This window comes from Priapulus caudatus, unplaced genomic scaffold, assembly GCF_000485595.1.
Source record: "Priapulus caudatus unplaced genomic scaffold, Priapulus_caudatus-5.0.1 Scaffold14, whole genome shotgun sequence".
NCBI classification, from domain to species: domain Eukaryota; kingdom Metazoa; phylum Priapulida; class Priapulimorpha; order Priapulimorphida; family Priapulidae; genus Priapulus; species Priapulus caudatus.
This window is the reverse complement of record NW_014577075.1, coordinates 932,943-950,121: the sequence shown is the minus strand read 5'-3', so window position 1 is coordinate 950,121 and position 17,179 is coordinate 932,943. Positions and strand designations below refer to the sequence as shown.

Below are 17,179 nucleotides of genomic sequence, written 5' to 3'. Positions count from 1 at the left end.
GTGTGTGTGTGTGTGTGTGTGTGTGTGTGTGTGTGTGTGTGTGTGTGTGTGTGTGTGTGTGTGTGTGTGTGTGTGTGTGTGTTCTGTTTTGTCTGGGAGCTTAATGCATTTTTCCTTTGCGGTACATTGTGTGTTTAAATTTTTTATACAATGGCAGGTAGAAAAACATCACGAAAATGAATACACAAGGAGATATTAAGTTCATACCTATTTCATTGGTAATCTAAGATAAATCTTTAAATACCATTCTAGATGAACACAGACTGACCAGTATTGTTGACTATATTCCACCATGCCATAGTATATTTTCTGTTTCCCCTGTGCTATCAGTTAGTGAAAAGGAAAATAGCATTCAATATACAAAACGCATTTAATTCTGAAAATATGGAATACCATAGTTGTTTTTTCACATTAAATAATATACACATGTAACTGCAGTAGAACGCTCCACTAAACCTCAATTTTACAGTCAAAGATATTGCAGATAAACAATGTGTTTTTCTTTGTTTAGCGTAAGTCAATCTGGTATAACATTGATTATTGAGTTCTATCTCACTGTACAAGTAGCTCATTCAAACCAGCACAGAGATCTGGAATGTTTGTCTGTTTGTCACAACACCCTGACTCAAAAGTCATTATGCCTACTGCTAGAGCTTTATCTTGTTTTCATGCTGTTATTGTCATGTCATGTCACTTGTGTGTGTCACTGTCATCAGATCTGTAATGTTAGTCATCATGGACACACACCTGCTGTCATCACTGTCACACATCTGCTGCATCACCTTCGTCACCGTTGTCACCTGGTGACAACACAGCTGCCTTTAACTTCTTGGAGGGCTTATACCTGAAAGATTGGTGACTGCACTAAGTTATAGTTAGCAGGCCACGGTTATCAACTACGGCTATACATAGTTTCTTACACTGCAAAGCAATTATCACCATTTCTGAATTCAGATAATTGCCTAAAACCCCTGATACATACATGTCTTCGGTTGAATTAAAATATATTTTACATGAAAACCCCGAGAATGCTGTCATTGAAACTATAATATTTCACGACTTAATTTTTACATCGAATTTTTAATTGCAATAATTAAAAAAAACTGAAACTTTCAAAGTGTATCAGTGAACTTCACTTGCAGAAGCAGCGATGTCACAATTTCTCGTAAATATATTTAAATTTTAAACTACATACTACTCACCTCTCCCAGCGTCTATGGTCGAGCTGAGTGAAATCATCATGAGCGGCGATGTCCCTTAGATATTTCGTCAGGTACAACAGCTCCTTGTCCTTGTCTCGGTTGAAGTGAGCCTGCTTGAATGGCCGTATCTACAATGAAAACGCGAAACAGTGAGACCTTCACTGTAGAAAGGGAGATAACAATGGCCACATCATTTTCTCAGCTCTATAATGCTTTAATAATCTGTTTTGCATGTGACCACGTAACATGAGAATATCATATTTTACACAGGTTAGGCAATTCAGCATTACACACGTAATGTTACATTGTGAATTGTAACCAAAATTTTAGACTTCGAATGCTATATGTTAATGTGGTTGTGAGGAGATAATTGTGACGAGCTCCAAAGCCTGTGAAGGTGCCTGTCTGCACGTTAAGTCTTACGTTAGCACATAGCTTCTAATGCAGGGCCTTACCTTTAATCCATTGTTTGGGTTCATTAGAAAGTTGCGTCTGACGTCATCGAACATGATCGTGTTTCTGCTACTGTACTGCTCAAACTTTCCCCATATAACACCGAGAGGTTTCACCTGGAAGCCATATTCGTCCGGTCTTTATGGAATTAGTTAAAGTACAAGCCACTTACCAAACCCGTTATCAGAATCACTGGTTCACAGGTTAGGCTTTTATCCAATATTACCTAGCACGAAGTAGACACATGAGCTAAAGCTATCTCCCAAACTCAATAGTGGTATATTCTAGGCTATCTCTAGCCATTCCCCAAGTTATGAAGGCCAGGTTATGGAAATTTGTCCTCGTGCTATTTAAAAAAAAGAGCAAGTGGAAATTTTTAGAGTAACATTCTCAGAAGCTCTTCATAATCCAGAAAAGTCTTGAGCCGTATTACAATTAGTGAGGAGTAGAAATTTATGTTTATTGGCTTCTCATGTTCCCAGCATCTGCAAACCCTTATTCTACAGCTTACCTGTACTACGCCATACTTAGGCGTGTGAACTGTTATCATAGCCGAGCTATCCAACATAAATGTCAACTTGTAATTGGTGTTCCGTGTTATGCCCAGCTCTTGCATTTTTGCTTGGATCCACTTCATACTTGTCGCAGCTATATGGAGAGAGACTTTTGCTTAATAGTGAGATGTTTCATTCATCTCTGTTTTATATTGTATCTATGTATCTATGTAACGAAACATTTGTATTGTACATAAACCCATAAGAATTCCTTATCGCTGAATCAATTTTTTCAAATTGTTAATACTAGAAAACAATTAAAACAATGTATTATTTAGTACACAGTTGTAGTTATAATGCTGAAGCTGAGATAAAAATGCTTTTGCACAATAATTGTAAAACAGTTTTGTTATTAAACAAAATATTGTAAAAAATACAATGAATAATACCTTACTGGCATTTTCCTGAAGATCCACGTTATCAATAGTATATTAAGAATGACGTTATTCATACTACTCTAAAGATGGCTATCAAACCTATATTTGCTCAAACAAAGTACTATTCGAAAACGGCATTTTGGTATGCCTTTGGATAATGATGGCATGAGAGCAAATATAGGTCACATGATAGCATGACATGACAACTCAGATCATCGGCCATATGGCAACAAAAGATCCTTTCTACATAGCAGCACAACTACACAGTTTAAAACCATTGCCCTACTAGCTTCCCCTTGTGGTAATAAGACCTTTTCTTGTCTTATTTAGAAGCAGTTAGTTAGTCAAGTTAAATCCTTCCCGCGCCTATATGGCGCATAGGGCGGTGCCTATCTCCGTTTCAGTAACCCTGAGGCCCTGCAGCTGCTTTCACAGTAAATGCTACAGTAGGGGGTTAGTCCACTGGTAGCACTGCGAGTTAACTTGCCACACTCTGTCTCTATTTGCTGAATGCTAAGCAGAGAAGCCGTGTGTACCATTTTTCAAGTCTTTGGTATGACCCGGCCAGAAGTTGAACCCCCGACCTTCCACATGCGAGGCGAGCACTCTACCATTGAGCCATTGCTGCGGTTCATTTAGAAGCAGGGTTAGGTATAATACCGCTAGAGTCGGCAGATGGCCGCTATGTTTGAATGCAATTATTGATGAAAGCTGATACTTACACCATATCACAATGTCATAGTTCTCATAAGCTGACGTTAGGAACTCGTGCAGGTATGGCCTCATCAGCTCATAACCAGATTCTGCTGTTGACTTATGATCTGCACATAACCAGTGTTATAAAAAATGTAATAAAATTAGTTAGGAAACTCAATATGCCAATTACTGTAAATTATGAAAGCACTTAATTGCAATTATAAAGAATAATTTATTTCACGTTAATCCATGCAACCTGTTAGCAATTGAACAGTTATGACAACTAAACTTGGTTGTCTTTTTAAAACTAAATAAAGTTGCCTGGGCTTGTCACCAGATGGCAGTAGGTGACTGCCTACTGGGAAGAGTAGGAGCCAGATATAAATCAAGTGGTGTTCGTAGCAGCACTCAGATCAAGCAGACAGGTCTTGGGTTTTATGAGATTGTTGTAGACATCAGACAGTTTGTACACAATGTTGTCCCTGTTATCTAGTGACAAGACCAAGCAACTACATCTTGACCAAATCACCTAGATCAGCAGCTGTCAGCACTGATTCTAACTGGTTAACAAAATGGGTTTATCATAAAATAACACACTTTTAGCAATGCCATGAAATTCAGTGAACTTATTCAAACATCCAACTCTGTCTACAGTTATCAACATCAACTTAAACATTCACGACGCAAGCCAATTTTAAATTTAGTTGTTATTAAACAAAGTGGTTTCTAAACAGATTCATTGATTCTTACCAAACAGTGTATAGTCAACATCCAGGACCAGTAGTTTCTTTCCTGGTCGTGGTTCGTTGAGAATATCAACTTTCAGATCTTTTACTCTTCGCCCAACCTTTGCCAGAAATTCTTCTCTGTCCACAAGTTATATATGCATGAGGCAAGCAGCAATACATTGACTTATGAATCATTGACACAATGATAAATATAGTAACTACTTTAAGAATTAGATAACTATTGGACTCGTAACTTGTTTATCAGGAATGTACAATAATAAACAGTAATAAAAGAAACTCTTTGGTCAGATAAAAATAACTGAGTCATGGCTTCCTACACAAAGAAACTGGGATGTTATGTGTAATTTCACACAATATCAAAGTAAATATATTACCTATTCTCCACTAAGACCTCTTCATCTTCAATATCAAAGTCATCTACAACTTCGACAGTGTCACTCGGAGCTTCATTAGCATCAGCCTATTCATAAAAAACACAGTGAAAGATTATAGCAACATTATTACTTAATATAAACTATATAGAACTTGTAATTCTTTATGAGTGTTTTCATAAAATAAAGATCATTATACAATAGTTATGCCTGTTCGTGACTTTATATTTTATGCATATATATATATATATAATATATATAATTATATTATATGTTTAAGTCACAAATAACCACTATGGTTCTGGGGAACTAATACATCATTGTATTCATTAATGCAAAAACAATGTACAAAGTAGGATCTGGTTTGGTCTAAGGAAATCTTAACTTCCATAGACTAATCATAGACTAATGAATATGAATATATGAATATAGAATATACATATATATTTATTTATTTATTTTTTATTTATGACATTAAACATTGAGGTTACTAACTATTTCTTCTTCTCTTGTTCCCATCATCATGATTTTACTACCCGGCTTCAACTTCAGATCAGACAATAGGATATCATCACTTGGTGGCTTTCCTGCACATTGGAAAAAGTTTCAATATAAACATGAATAATACATATATTCTCTTCTCATAACTGCCTTTGGGGCCTGACCACACATTACGTTAGATGATTGTTTATGCATCCATTATTGCATGAACGCACACAGCCACACATGCACACACGCACAACACACACACACACACACACACACACACACATTGCACACCGCTTCAACACGCTCACGCGCACATGCCACTCAGATCGCCAATCACCACGACATCACATCACACTTACCACACACCACCACACTACACACACACACACACACACACACACACACAACACACATCGTACAGTTATAGCTGCAAAATGTTTAATGTGCAGAGCATGTCACATTGTGGTATAAAACAAAAGTTGCAACTGTTCTACTTGGTCCAATACAAGGATCACTTCTCACGTCGAACACTGCGGATTAAATAAGAATTACCTCGCAAAATATGACTCAGGCACAACCTTACACAACAATATATAACCAAAATTCCTCTAGCAAAAAATTTGCAAATACCGACTCCAAGCCAAGAAGGAATGTGTTCGATCACGACACGAATCACGATACACACGCACGCACTTTGCTGGATTGTGTCTTTTGTACCATGGGCTCACCCGGCCAGGGATGCTGCAAATATTTTTTACCTGTTTTTCTCATACTTTTCTGTATTATGTATAGCCATTTGAAAGATCGAAGACATACACGACGCGTGCTAATATTAGGATTTGATAGGATGGATGTGATTTGTTTGTTGGCCATGGCTGGAGGTGCGGCAGCCCTACATTCTCCAATTACGGGTGCTTTGCGGTACAGCAGTCCATAATGGAGCATGCGTCGCTCTCCAGTTGACTCCGATATCACTGTCTAGGACATAAGCGCGCCATCTGCATCCGAGTGCGTCTCGCCGGGATTGACACTTTTGTCTTCCAATCACAGTCTACGCTCGCTCCCCTTATATACTAATTTTAGCTTATTAATACCTTTACGGCCACGGTAATCGCTCGATCTCACGAGACTAAGGCATTCTGCTAGGCTTATGAACGGTTTCCTACGATAGAGATTTGCACAAAAAACGAATAAATAACACGTCGTTATTAGGCGCACAAGCTACGTACTTTTGTTTGCATTTGTAGCATCTCCGTAATAAGAATTAAGCCCCGCCTTCTTCCTTGATGGGCATGAATCTGGCCGGTCACCGACGTGGACGCGTTCTTTCCCCGCCTGTTTTCTTTTTTGTAAAAATGAAATGTCCGCGATGTATTTCGATAATCGAACAGGAAAATATATTCTTGCCATTTTTACTTTGCTGTTCCGCTGAACGTGTAACGAGTGCGTCATTCATTAAACATTCGAATAAACACACACAATTTAATGTTCGAGGCACCAAATTCCGAGATAATGTTTACACTTGCCACTAGCGCATCTCTTGCCGGTGTTGTTTATTAAGTAAATATTGGCGAATTTTCAATTAAAATAATTGCGCTTTTTATTATGTATTACCACAATGCTATACGTATAGAAATATAATGTGTTATCTTTTATTGTCATTTCTTCCGTTATCGTTTCTCTTTGGAGTTTCATCGTTCTTTAATGCCTTTCGCGTAGTTTTCCTGCTGTGTTATTATTATTGGCGCAGGCACTCATTTTGGAAATCCTCAACATTTTTTACTTCTTCTTAGTTAATAGGATTAGTTTTACTCTATGGTTCTAGCGGTATTTTCAGTTAATTAGGTTAAATACGCTAGTATAAAAAGTTTCCATGGTTCAATCACTTAGTAGAAATATATTTAAAAACATTGTTTTAACCACTAACTGATACAGTTTAGATTACAACGACGTGGCACCACTCAAAGCGTATGATCTGATTAGTGCTGGCGCAAAACACTTTTCAGTCAAGTGGCTACAGAACGAGGTGTTTCTTAATTTATTCATTTAAAGCAAACCAAGCGTATTGCTAATATCTTTAATAACGAAAGTATTAGTTTCAGGTAATTAATATGGATAAATTTGCCTCTAAAATGAATTATCGTCTTCGGTTAAATAGCATTAGGTATAATGAATATAATATGCACTTTTGTGAATTAGCCTCGGTCTGATAACATGCAAAAATTTCATGTTCAAATACGCAACCTTTTTAGTCGGTGACAGCACGGTCGCGTGGTGTCAGTGGCTGCCGTTCAAATTTTCGTAGCGTTTTGTGCTAATTATGTTAACAATGAAATTTAGATATGCCCGCGTCAAAAATACGTGTGGGATATACGACGATTTTTATCAGTAAGTCAGTTTTATGCCAGGTAAAATCTAGAGGCTACTGCTCCCTTTAAGTTTAGTCCATCTTTCACTGTTTATTTAGGAAGGAAGGTCAAACTGCATGCATTCGTTAATCTTTACTCTTGTTCTTATAGTTATTGATTTTCATTAATTTTGCTCTTCTGCCCACGATAATATTGTCCCTCATCATGAACCTATCATTTTTAAGTTCGGACTCTTATACATATCGTTATAACCTCCTTATATCATTAATTAAATCCCCTAGTATGAATATGTTGTGCATTTTTTTAATACTTGGTTGCCATTATAATTCTCTATCCTTTTCTTGTTTGTGAGATGTCTATAACATTGTATTTGTTTGGTCATATTTAATTCGATATCTTTTTGACTTTCAGCTAATCGTGGAGTAATGCACTGACCATTTTTTTACGGTTTTATAATTCCTCAATTCCTACAAGTTATCCGTCGAATATATAATCATTTGTCCATCTTACGAAATCGATCAGACATTCCGCTGACCGCCTGTGGAGACGTGCGCGGCCGTCGAATTTGCGCGCACGTCTCCACTGCGGTTCCAGCGCTTCATACTTGAACATCCCCCGGTCGCCGTTGCGTCATTATCCCGCGAATGCTGGCCGCGGTCCATCCGCGCGCAGCGCTCAGGATCTACAGCAAAGCTGTGCCACGCAATCTTGTATCATGTCTCTCTGGATTATGTATTAACCCTAAATCTAAACCTAACACTAAATCCAAACCGGCTCGGCTATCTTATAGTTATATATGAGTGTCATAGTATCCAATTAATCTATGGTGCATAACCCTTTGCTTTCAATCTTTTGCATTTGAACTGACGGGCTAGCTGGCCCAATAATGTTCATTTTCATACTTAATACCGTACTAATACTAATGCTGAGAGGGTCTATGTCCCCCAGGGTACTGCCGGAAAGTACCCTGGGTACGGTCCGGTATACCAAAACGTACCCTGGTACTATCTAATATGTCGGACCGTACCTCGCCTACTCCACTAACGAGTCTAGGGAGTCGCCTATGCCTACTCCCTAACCCTACCCCTAACCCTAACCATATCAGATAGTTTCCAGGGTACGTTCCGGTATACCGGACCGTACCAAGGGTACGTTCCGGCAGTACCCTGGGGGACATAGACCCTATGATTGAGCAATACTAATAGTAATACTAATAGTAATAGTATTAGTAATAATAGTAATAATACGAGGGTCGAGTGTTTTCTAGCTCATCAAAACTCTTAAATCGTAAATTCATTTCCAACGGCATTATTTTGTGGGAAAGCGACGCATGCACAAATAGACTGCCGTACCTGCAGCCTCGTAAATTGTAGATACGGCTGCCGTACCTCCAGCAACTCCGTTGTTTGTTACAATGTTAGGCAATTGACTTGTTTTGAAATTTTGGTAGGCTATTAGAAATTTACCTTTGTACTTCAAGCCAAGAAGTTTCTGTCGTTCTGATAAAACATTAGTTTCTTTCTCTATAGCAAGCTTTAAGTCGGCAATTGTACAGTTTTCTTGCAGATTCTTAATATTATACTGTTGGCCTCCCCACTTTACTACTAAATTTGTAGGGGCCGCCATTGTGTTTTGTGAATGTCCTGCCCTCTTTCGCAAATAATTGAAAACTTATTAAAAACGAATTAGGTGTTGTAGAAACTGTAATACAATTTTATATGATGCCACATAAGAATAAATTTAAAACCTCTAATATCAATTATATATTATTTATAAATTAAAAACGCTATTAATGGGTAAATCAGTATTTTATTATCATGACAAATAAGAAATATCCAAAACAACAAAATGAGCAAAACAAGTGACCAGTAACGAGAAAGTAAATTTCCCATGATACATCACAACTTTCAGTGTTGTTTTTGATGGCGAGTGCAAGCAAGTACGGCCCACTTGTTGGGGCAGTGGACCAAGGTACGAGCAGTACACGATTTTTGGTGAGTATATTTTTGTGGTTTACGTATACTGACACTATTCTTAAAAAACAATACTGTTTATATATTGTCATGGTATATTGCGCGTAAAACGGTAAATGCGTATTCACACGCCGGCATTGGCATTGAGATGATTAACATCGTCGCGATGCCTATGGACCATGAGTATGGAAAGCACGATAGAGCACAGTCTAGGCCGTGTCCCCTTGACTAGTACTAGTAGTAGTAGTAGTACTACTACTACTACTACTACTAGTACTAGTACTAGTAGTAGTACTACTACTACTAGTATCAGGAGTAAGATAATATAGGATCCTATATTATCTTACTCCTGATAGTATAATAACCGGCCGCCCATGTTCCGAAACTAAACGACCGGTGGTGTATGAATTATAATTGAGACCAGACCACTATTAAATCCTCTATAGGATCCTAGGCTATATATAACTATAAGAATTGAATTTCAGGAGCTGAAAAATAGTATTTCGACCGTTTTCGGCCGAGTGGCAATATTAAAGCTATAAGTAGCCATGTACTTCAGCTGTGCACCATGAGTGTTATGTCCTATGACATGTTGTCCAGCGTTTTAAAAAAATATCGCGAATTTACTAACCGACACCACATTTGTGCCTGCAAAACAGTCGCGCAGTCGAATAGGGGCCATACATTGAAAGAATTTGTTTTAAATTACCAGTAACCATCCACCCATCTCCATGTGCATGTCATTGCCACACACGATAGCCAGCCTAAATAATGCAACCACCATACATCGCGTCAGCTTTAGTGCACGAGCTGCGGGCCCTCTGATTGGTCGGCCGATGACGCGTCACATACTCTAACCTAACAGGGTAATGAACCGGTAGTGATTTAATAGTGGTCACGTGTCAATTCAATGTTATTAAAACATAGCTATAATAGAGGGCAGTGTTACTGTCCATTGACCAGTGTTACGGGTCCATTCCTTGGAACCTGTAGGGTGCAACAAAGCATATGAACTAGTGGTGTATCATAGTTTTATTTATGACTTTTAATATGACCTTTTCTTTATTAGGTCTTTGATAGTCGAACTGCAGAACTAATTATAGTTAATTATAGTTCCTGCACACAACTTTGCTAATTATACGACGCCACTTGATCTATCTCTGTCTTCAATATAGACAGACTATTGAAGACGGCGTTGACCTCCGACAAACATACTTTCTTGCAGAAATGGCATAGCTAAAGGGTTAGAGTAAAATAATCCGGGTAAAAAAAGAGTTAACTTGATATTTTTCGCAACAACGTCACACCTATGTGGTAGATTGGAAAGGTTTCTGCAATAATGCTGCCGGATGCGATTTTATGGGATTTGATCGACACTGTTTGTCACAAGAAGCGATGGCCGAAATCTCGCTTCAATTTGTTCATGAGTGTGAAGTTATAGTAAAAAAATACTAAGTTAACACATTTTTTTACCTAACTATTTTACTCTTGCAATGAAAACCCTTCCGTTTCTGAATGATGTGGTGGGTGAATTTCGGAGGTAGAAATTCAAAAAGGGATAGCGATCTCTATCTATCCTCTATCATTCCGTGAGTTTGTGCACAATATGGCATTCGCGCTGTGAGATTGTGTCGGTAGATAAACATTGAGGCTTTGGTAGTATATACAGTTCATGGTTATATACCATCGCTATTATTCACATGGCCCAAGTGCCTGTGACCATAACGTTCACCTTCAAAGTCAAGTCAAGGATTTTTGGCCAAATTATAGCCTATAACCAGCACCAGCTAAAACAACAACCAATGTAATTCCAGACCCCCAATTTCTAACTTAACTCGCTGCAAAAGTGGGCAGGGCGTAAACGATGGGGTGGCGGAATTGTGGAATTGAAAAGTAGCCATTAAGATACCCTTTCATGTAAATTATCTGTCGTGCTTTTATAATTGTAACTAGCGCAGTGCCATATATAGCTGTTCACAGTGCACGGAGGCGCATCTAGGCCAGATCCTGACCCGTGAGAGTGCCAATATCAGTGCTGTGATCCACGGAATAGGTATTGGCAGTGATGTATCCACGTTCTAGTGAGTCTGTTAATCTTCGCACCTACCACTCGTTGTTGGGCTAACAGTGCTAACAGATTTTGGGCTATAGATTCTCTGCCAATACTACATTTACAGATCGGGCTATGGCTTTTCCAAGTTTGTAATATCTCCTTTTGAGTTTAGTGTGTCCCTAATTCCATCCGGATAATGGTAACCTTGCACTGAGTGTGCTGGTTCATTTAGCTAAAAAATAGGTGTAAGACTGATAATCTATCCAGCCTGACACAGTTCCATTAAATAATATTGTCACATCTTCAGGAATACAAGTTTCTCCAAGTAAAATTATTCTATTCCCATATTTGACCCATTTCTGGAATTTACACTTTGTCATGTTTTTTTTTAATGAAAACTCTGAAATGAGAAACACTGTTGGAAAAATAAAATGGTTCAAGGTTGACAATTGTGATGCCATTCGTGCAGATCTCAATCACCCTCAGTCAATAGTATAGAGAAATTCATGGTTCGATTCCATGGTTAATATGCTGCACATGATTTTTTAAATCTTGGCTTATAGTATTGCATTTAAATCTAAATGTAGCCACTACTACTACAACTAAATCATATTTCTAAGTTCATTCCCATTTAGATAATTCCATGTCATCTTCTCAATTTATTGAGCAGACAGTTTTAAAGAATCTGTATTGCCAGATCAGGGTTTCTTCTGAGAGAAAATTAGACAAAGGAGGTAATGGCCAGTTTGTTAAAATGGACTCGGTCGGGTTAGCGGAAACAAACGTCTTTTTTTAGGCATAATGAAAATTTGATTTGTAGCAGTTTAAGCGTGATTTATTGGAAATGATGTCTTCAATAGATATCAAAATACTACATGGTATTGGTAAGCTGTAGGGTGCAACAAAGCATATGAACTAGTGGTGTATCATAGTTTTATTTATGACTTTTAATATGACCTTTTCTTTATTAGGTCTTTGATAGTCGAACTGCAGAACTACTGACATATCACCAAACAGACATAAAACAGTTCTTCCCAAAAGAAGGGTAAATATGTGTAGTAATCTCATCTATTGCACCGTTTAATTAGTTTTGATCTTGCACCTGTATTTTATATATATATGAAAAAGAAACCAGAGATAGAGAGAATATCTAATTAGGTCGTACATAGTTATTTTACCCTGACTTGGCTGGCACTGCAATAATACCCCCCTTTATGAAGGTAATACAAAAAGAAATGTTCTTTTGTTTATTGCTTACAATAGCACAATAACAACAATATTATTTATTTTCGGATACAGTAAACAATCTATTATCCGAAATTCTGAAAACTGAAAAGCTCCGAAACCGAAAGTTTTTTCATGGAGTTCGTCTGCACACCAAAGCTCGCGTTTGCTGCCAAAACCCGACCCAACGCGATCCATGCTTAATTAATCCCATTGCTGAGTCAATTGTGTGTCAGCGCTCCTACCAGTCAGACGTGCCTTTGTTGCTCACTGATATTCTTTTTTTAGTACTGGCTAGTTGTAGGATATACGGATGTAGTGTACTACCCTTCCGAAATCTGAAAAGTTCCAAATTCCAAAACGTGTTGGGTTTCGGGTAATAGATTGTGTACTGTATCATGTAATACCACGAGGAGTCTTCTGAGATCTTTCATCATATATGTCTTTCATCATATATGGCTTGCACTCGATCCACACTGCACTCGATTTTACAATTCTGAACCAGCTAGAAGTCAATTCAGAATGATGAACATCATGAATAGCACTGGTAGGTATTTCGTAATTTTGACAGCAATTTATATAATTGTGAAAGGTGAGAAAGTGCGAGAATTTCAGTAGACTTCTCAGTATTGTGCACAATGAAATAAGATTACTAAGATGTGGCGTAGATTTTTACAAGTGAACATTGCCCTTCAACTAGAAATAAATATGGAGGGGTTTGGTTCAGTTTGTACAGTAATCTCACGAAATCAAATGAATTGTAGTCGGATATGGCAATCCCATCTGCTATGAATGTTCATGTGTAATCATGTGGGTTTGGCAGTGTCATGAAACTGTACTGAACCAAATGAGTAGCATGTAAGTAGTGTAATTAGAATACATATTAGTACATAAACACACCATTTTACGTTATTTACTATTAGTATTTGTTCTCTGAAATACCCCAAGGGCCTGTGAACAGGTATGTCAGAATACAGTCAAATCTGCATAGAAGAGTCACTCAGGCCAATTAATCTCATTAAGGGACAGGTAACCCTTTTATGGAAGTATGTTTACTGTCTAACTGCCACACAAGAGAAATGCTAAGAGTGTTCTTTCTAGACAGGTGTCTGCTCTATAGAGGTGACTGCTGTTACAGGTTTGACTCTAATTACAAGTGGAAGGGGTAAATGTTTTTATACTACCTGGCGGAGTTGTGATATTAGAAGGAATGTTATAGGAAATATAGCTCTACATGGACAAGCCTATCTGATTAGCCAGGACTGGCTAGAATGTGCTATCTAACTAGTACTTGGTCAATGAGGTCATGTTCGTAGATGGTGGCCTAGTGCTCTTATTTATGTCAAATGGTCAGAAAGATTACTTGGTGGTAATATTGGCCTTTGTAAGCTCACTCTAAGCCACCAATATATTCGCGAAAATGTGCTTATAAATCTACTATATGTCATGCCCTGTTGTAGACTCTTGTAGGTAAATGTTAAACAATAGTAAAACAACGGGAATTTTGTAACGATATAGATATTATCAAGAGTAGGTAAACTAGAAAAAACAACAATGAAAACTCAAAACCCGTCTTAGTTTCGATTGAATTAAAAAGGTTATCCACATACTTTGAAAAATGTACTAATTTATAATCATCTGTGCATGCATGATTCAATAAAACCCTCTGCATCTGGTTATCCCAGGTTATTTTTTGGTAACATGTTGGTGTCAGTCGTGTCACTTAGTATCTGTGCAATCGTCTCTCATTCAATCATTGACCTTGCGATCACATTCTGGTTGCTGACTCGTACATTTCCTCCGCTAAATCTGATATATGCGCATATATGCTTCTGACAAGCTATCTTTAACATCTTGAATGCAATCTGAAAACTTCTATAACAGCTAGTGCTATCATAGTCCTAATTTGAGGGTAATCTCTGTTCAATCATTCTGACAACACCCCCCTGCAAACTACATTCCACTACAGGCAGCAGTGGAAAATTCACATTTATCTACTCTTTTCTGATACTATCCATGATGTGCCCAACATTACATCGATCAAGACATTCAGAAAGTGGAATTTGTTGCAGTCAGATCTGTAATGTATGCCGCGTGTGTTCGCTTATAGTTTAAATGTCTACAACTGGAATTAGTTGTTTGCACACAAAATCTATGCCGCTTTTCTATTCAGTATTTACACATTACAACTGTATGATTTATGTGTGCATTACCTCCATCCAGAGTAAATCCTGTCCAAAGGTTATTATTTTATGCACTGCAACTACTATAAAAAAATGCATCTTACTATACATATTATCAGGAGTAAGATAATATAGGATAAGATAAGATATAAGATAAGATCTAAGATAATATCCTATATTATCTTACTCCTGATATTATCTCCATACTAATTTTGATGGATAATTTAATTCCCATCATAATTAACTTCTTCATGTGTACAATAATTCCTACATGCTGGATGCAGCTATGCCACAGTCTATCAGAGGTCTTAGATTAATGTACCACATTGTCAAGCAGGGAAATCGAGGGAAATGCCTTTGCAATGCTAAACGTTCACATTGTTTTAATTGGTAACCAGAATTAGTTCTTGTTAAATTAAAACAATGCCTGTTGTTTTACAGATGGGTGGAAGAGGACCCAAAAGAAATACTAGCATCTGTGCATCTATGTATCGAAAAAACAGTGGAAAATCTAAAAGGGTTGGGTGTGGACCCCACAGAAATCAAAGGCATGTATAAAAAAATTCTAAATTTAAATCTGTAGCTGTTAACGGATTAAATATAATTATATTAACTGGAAGTGAGGAAGCAATAATAAACCCATGCATTAAACATAAATTACATGGAATTTAAGAAACTAATTAACATAAAAAGTAGTAAATGTTACTAAAATTTTGATAATAAGATACACGAAAATGTTTAAAACGAATTTATCATTGTCTTGCCTGCATTACATATTTTGTCACATTGCCAGTGATTCATTTTGAAAACAGCTATTGGAATCACAAACCAGAGGGAAACTACAATTGTGTGGGATAAGTTGACTGGTGAACCACTACATAATGCCATAGGTGAGTTTATGTACCAAATTTACAACAAAATACCTGCTTGGATCAGTGAAGTTGATTGTGCAGTAATATATTAATGAGATTAAGCATTAATTTGTGCTGTGTATCATTGTATGTCTGAGTGTAACTGCTGCACAGGTCATCATCTTGATTATTGGTAAAGCCCGGGTCACAACAGATCGTACGAAATTTTGTCGAGGTAGACCCGTAAAATATTTGTCGTGGCCAGATCTTGCAACATGCCCGAAATGTATTTCGAGTGGTCACAAGGGTTTTGACACATTAAAGATGATTTGGCGATGGGGACGCGACAGAAAAAAAGATATGTCGTGGTTATGTCATGGGTGTGTCGCAGGTCAGTCGTGCGACAGTCGTGAGTTGTCGGGGGCTGTTTTTCACGTGAACAGGTCGTGGTTCACTCGTGGGATGCGCATGCTACAGTCGTGCGACTGTCGCACAACAGTCGTGGGTCTCTCGTGGGACGCTCGCGCGTTCGTCTCCCGGCTATATAACGACGTATTATTGCACGACAGTCGCAAGACTGTTGTAGGACGGACTCACAACAACCAGAAGACATAGATACCACAAAAAATCGTGGAACAAAAAAGGTGCATGTTCAATTTTGCCGCACGATGGCAAGACGATGCCACGATTCTCAAAATTTCGTAGGACTGTCTTGTGACGACCCCCGATGACCCACGATTTTGCCCAAATTTTCTGTAGTGTCGTGGCACAAATGCGTCGTGGGCTCGTTGTGACTGAGGCTTAACGTTGTTTCTTTGTCTACATGATAGCAAGTGAAATACCATAGAAAAATCACCAGTATGGTGGCCGAGGGCTGCCACTACAATTTTACCTCTGAAATAAATAAAAGCAAAAAAAAAAAATCAAAATCAAAATCAAATTCAAAACGAAATCAAAATCAAAATCAAAATCAAAATCAAAATCAAAATCAAAACGAAATCAAAATCAAAATCAAAATCAAAATCAAAATCAAAATCAAAACGAAATCAAAATCAAAATCAAAATCAAAATCAAAATCAAAATCAAAATCAAAATCAACTCCCTCTCCAAACACCATAGGTCACCTTGTTCTCGGACCCTCTGTGCCCCTTCTCCACACAGCTTCTCCCCTCCTCCTTCTGCCACACCTTCTCCTTCTCGCTCTCTCTTCTCCCAACCCAGCTTCTCCATCCCTGCTCCTTCTACCACCACCTTCTTCCCCTTCCTCCCCTTCCTATCAATTCCTCAAGCCATATTGAAGTCGGCCATATACGGCCGCGTGCGTATAGCAATATGGAATCTTATCGCACATTCGGAGTGGAGACCGCCGTGCGTAAAGTCACTTTCCAATACGGGGGCGCACATAACTCGTGTAGCGAAGAGATATATGTCCGGAGTGAAGGTGGCGACGGGTACCAGTCTATATTGGCAGCTCTCGGCCAACGCGTAACTCATTTCACTTTACTTTTGATTTTGATTTTGATTTTGATTTCGATTTTGATTTCGTTTAGGTTTTTAATTTGATTTTGATTTTGATTTTGATATTGATTTTGATTTTGATTTTGATTTTGATTTTGATTTCGATTTTGATTTCGT

At 37.9% G+C, this 17,179-nt stretch overlaps 2 protein-coding genes across 7 annotated transcripts in view; one reads left to right on the top strand and one right to left on the bottom strand.

Moving 5' to 3' along the window:
- Window positions 1-195: 195 nt before the first annotated feature.
- Window positions 196-8,899, bottom strand: LOC106809384 (ubiquitin-like domain-containing CTD phosphatase 1). Its single transcript, XM_014812451.1, has 9 exons — window positions 8,727-8,899; window positions 4,898-4,989; window positions 4,406-4,491; window positions 4,033-4,148; window positions 3,309-3,407; window positions 2,167-2,303; window positions 1,658-1,771; window positions 1,203-1,330; window positions 196-844 (listed from the first exon to the last, which is right to left on the bottom strand). The coding sequence occupies exons 1-9, from the start codon at window positions 8,884-8,886 to the stop codon at window positions 763-765; spliced, it is 1,014 nt and encodes a 337-aa protein (XP_014667937.1). The 5' UTR covers window positions 8,887-8,899; the 3' UTR covers window positions 196-762.
- Window positions 8,900-9,166: 267 nt separating this feature from the next.
- The window catches only part of LOC106809205 (glycerol kinase-like), a 26,964-nt gene continuing 18,951 nt past the window's right edge, over window positions 9,167-17,179 (top strand). For 5 of the 6 annotated variants that reach the window (XR_001393855.1, XM_014812205.1, XM_014812231.1 and 2 more), the window contains exons 1-4: window positions 9,167-9,254; window positions 12,258-12,331; window positions 15,135-15,241; window positions 15,506-15,583. Coding sequence is in view for 5 of the 6 variants with exons in the window: in XM_014812205.1 (XP_014667691.1) it covers window positions 9,183-9,254; window positions 12,258-12,331; window positions 15,135-15,241; window positions 15,506-15,583 (331 nt within the window). In the remaining variant the exon portion in view is untranslated. The remainder of the gene's footprint in view (window positions 9,255-12,257; window positions 12,332-15,134; window positions 15,242-15,505; window positions 15,584-17,179) is intronic. The other variant, XM_014812238.1, reaches the window with a different exon arrangement.

Bases quoted from the DNA above. Each gene is read 5' to 3' on its own strand.
- LOC106809384 (XM_014812451.1), bottom strand. From the start codon at position 8,886: ATGGCGGCCCCTACAAATTTAGTAGTAAAGTGGGGAGGCCAACAGTAT. The intron at 2,304-3,308 runs GTAAGTATCAGC...CTCTCCATATAG, and splicing joins CTATGACATTGTGATATGGT to CTGCGACAAGTATGAAGTGG. The intron at 1,772-2,166 runs GTAAGCTGTAGA...TATGGCTTCCAG, and splicing joins CTAAGTATGGCGTAGTACAG to GTGAAACCTCTCGGTGTTAT.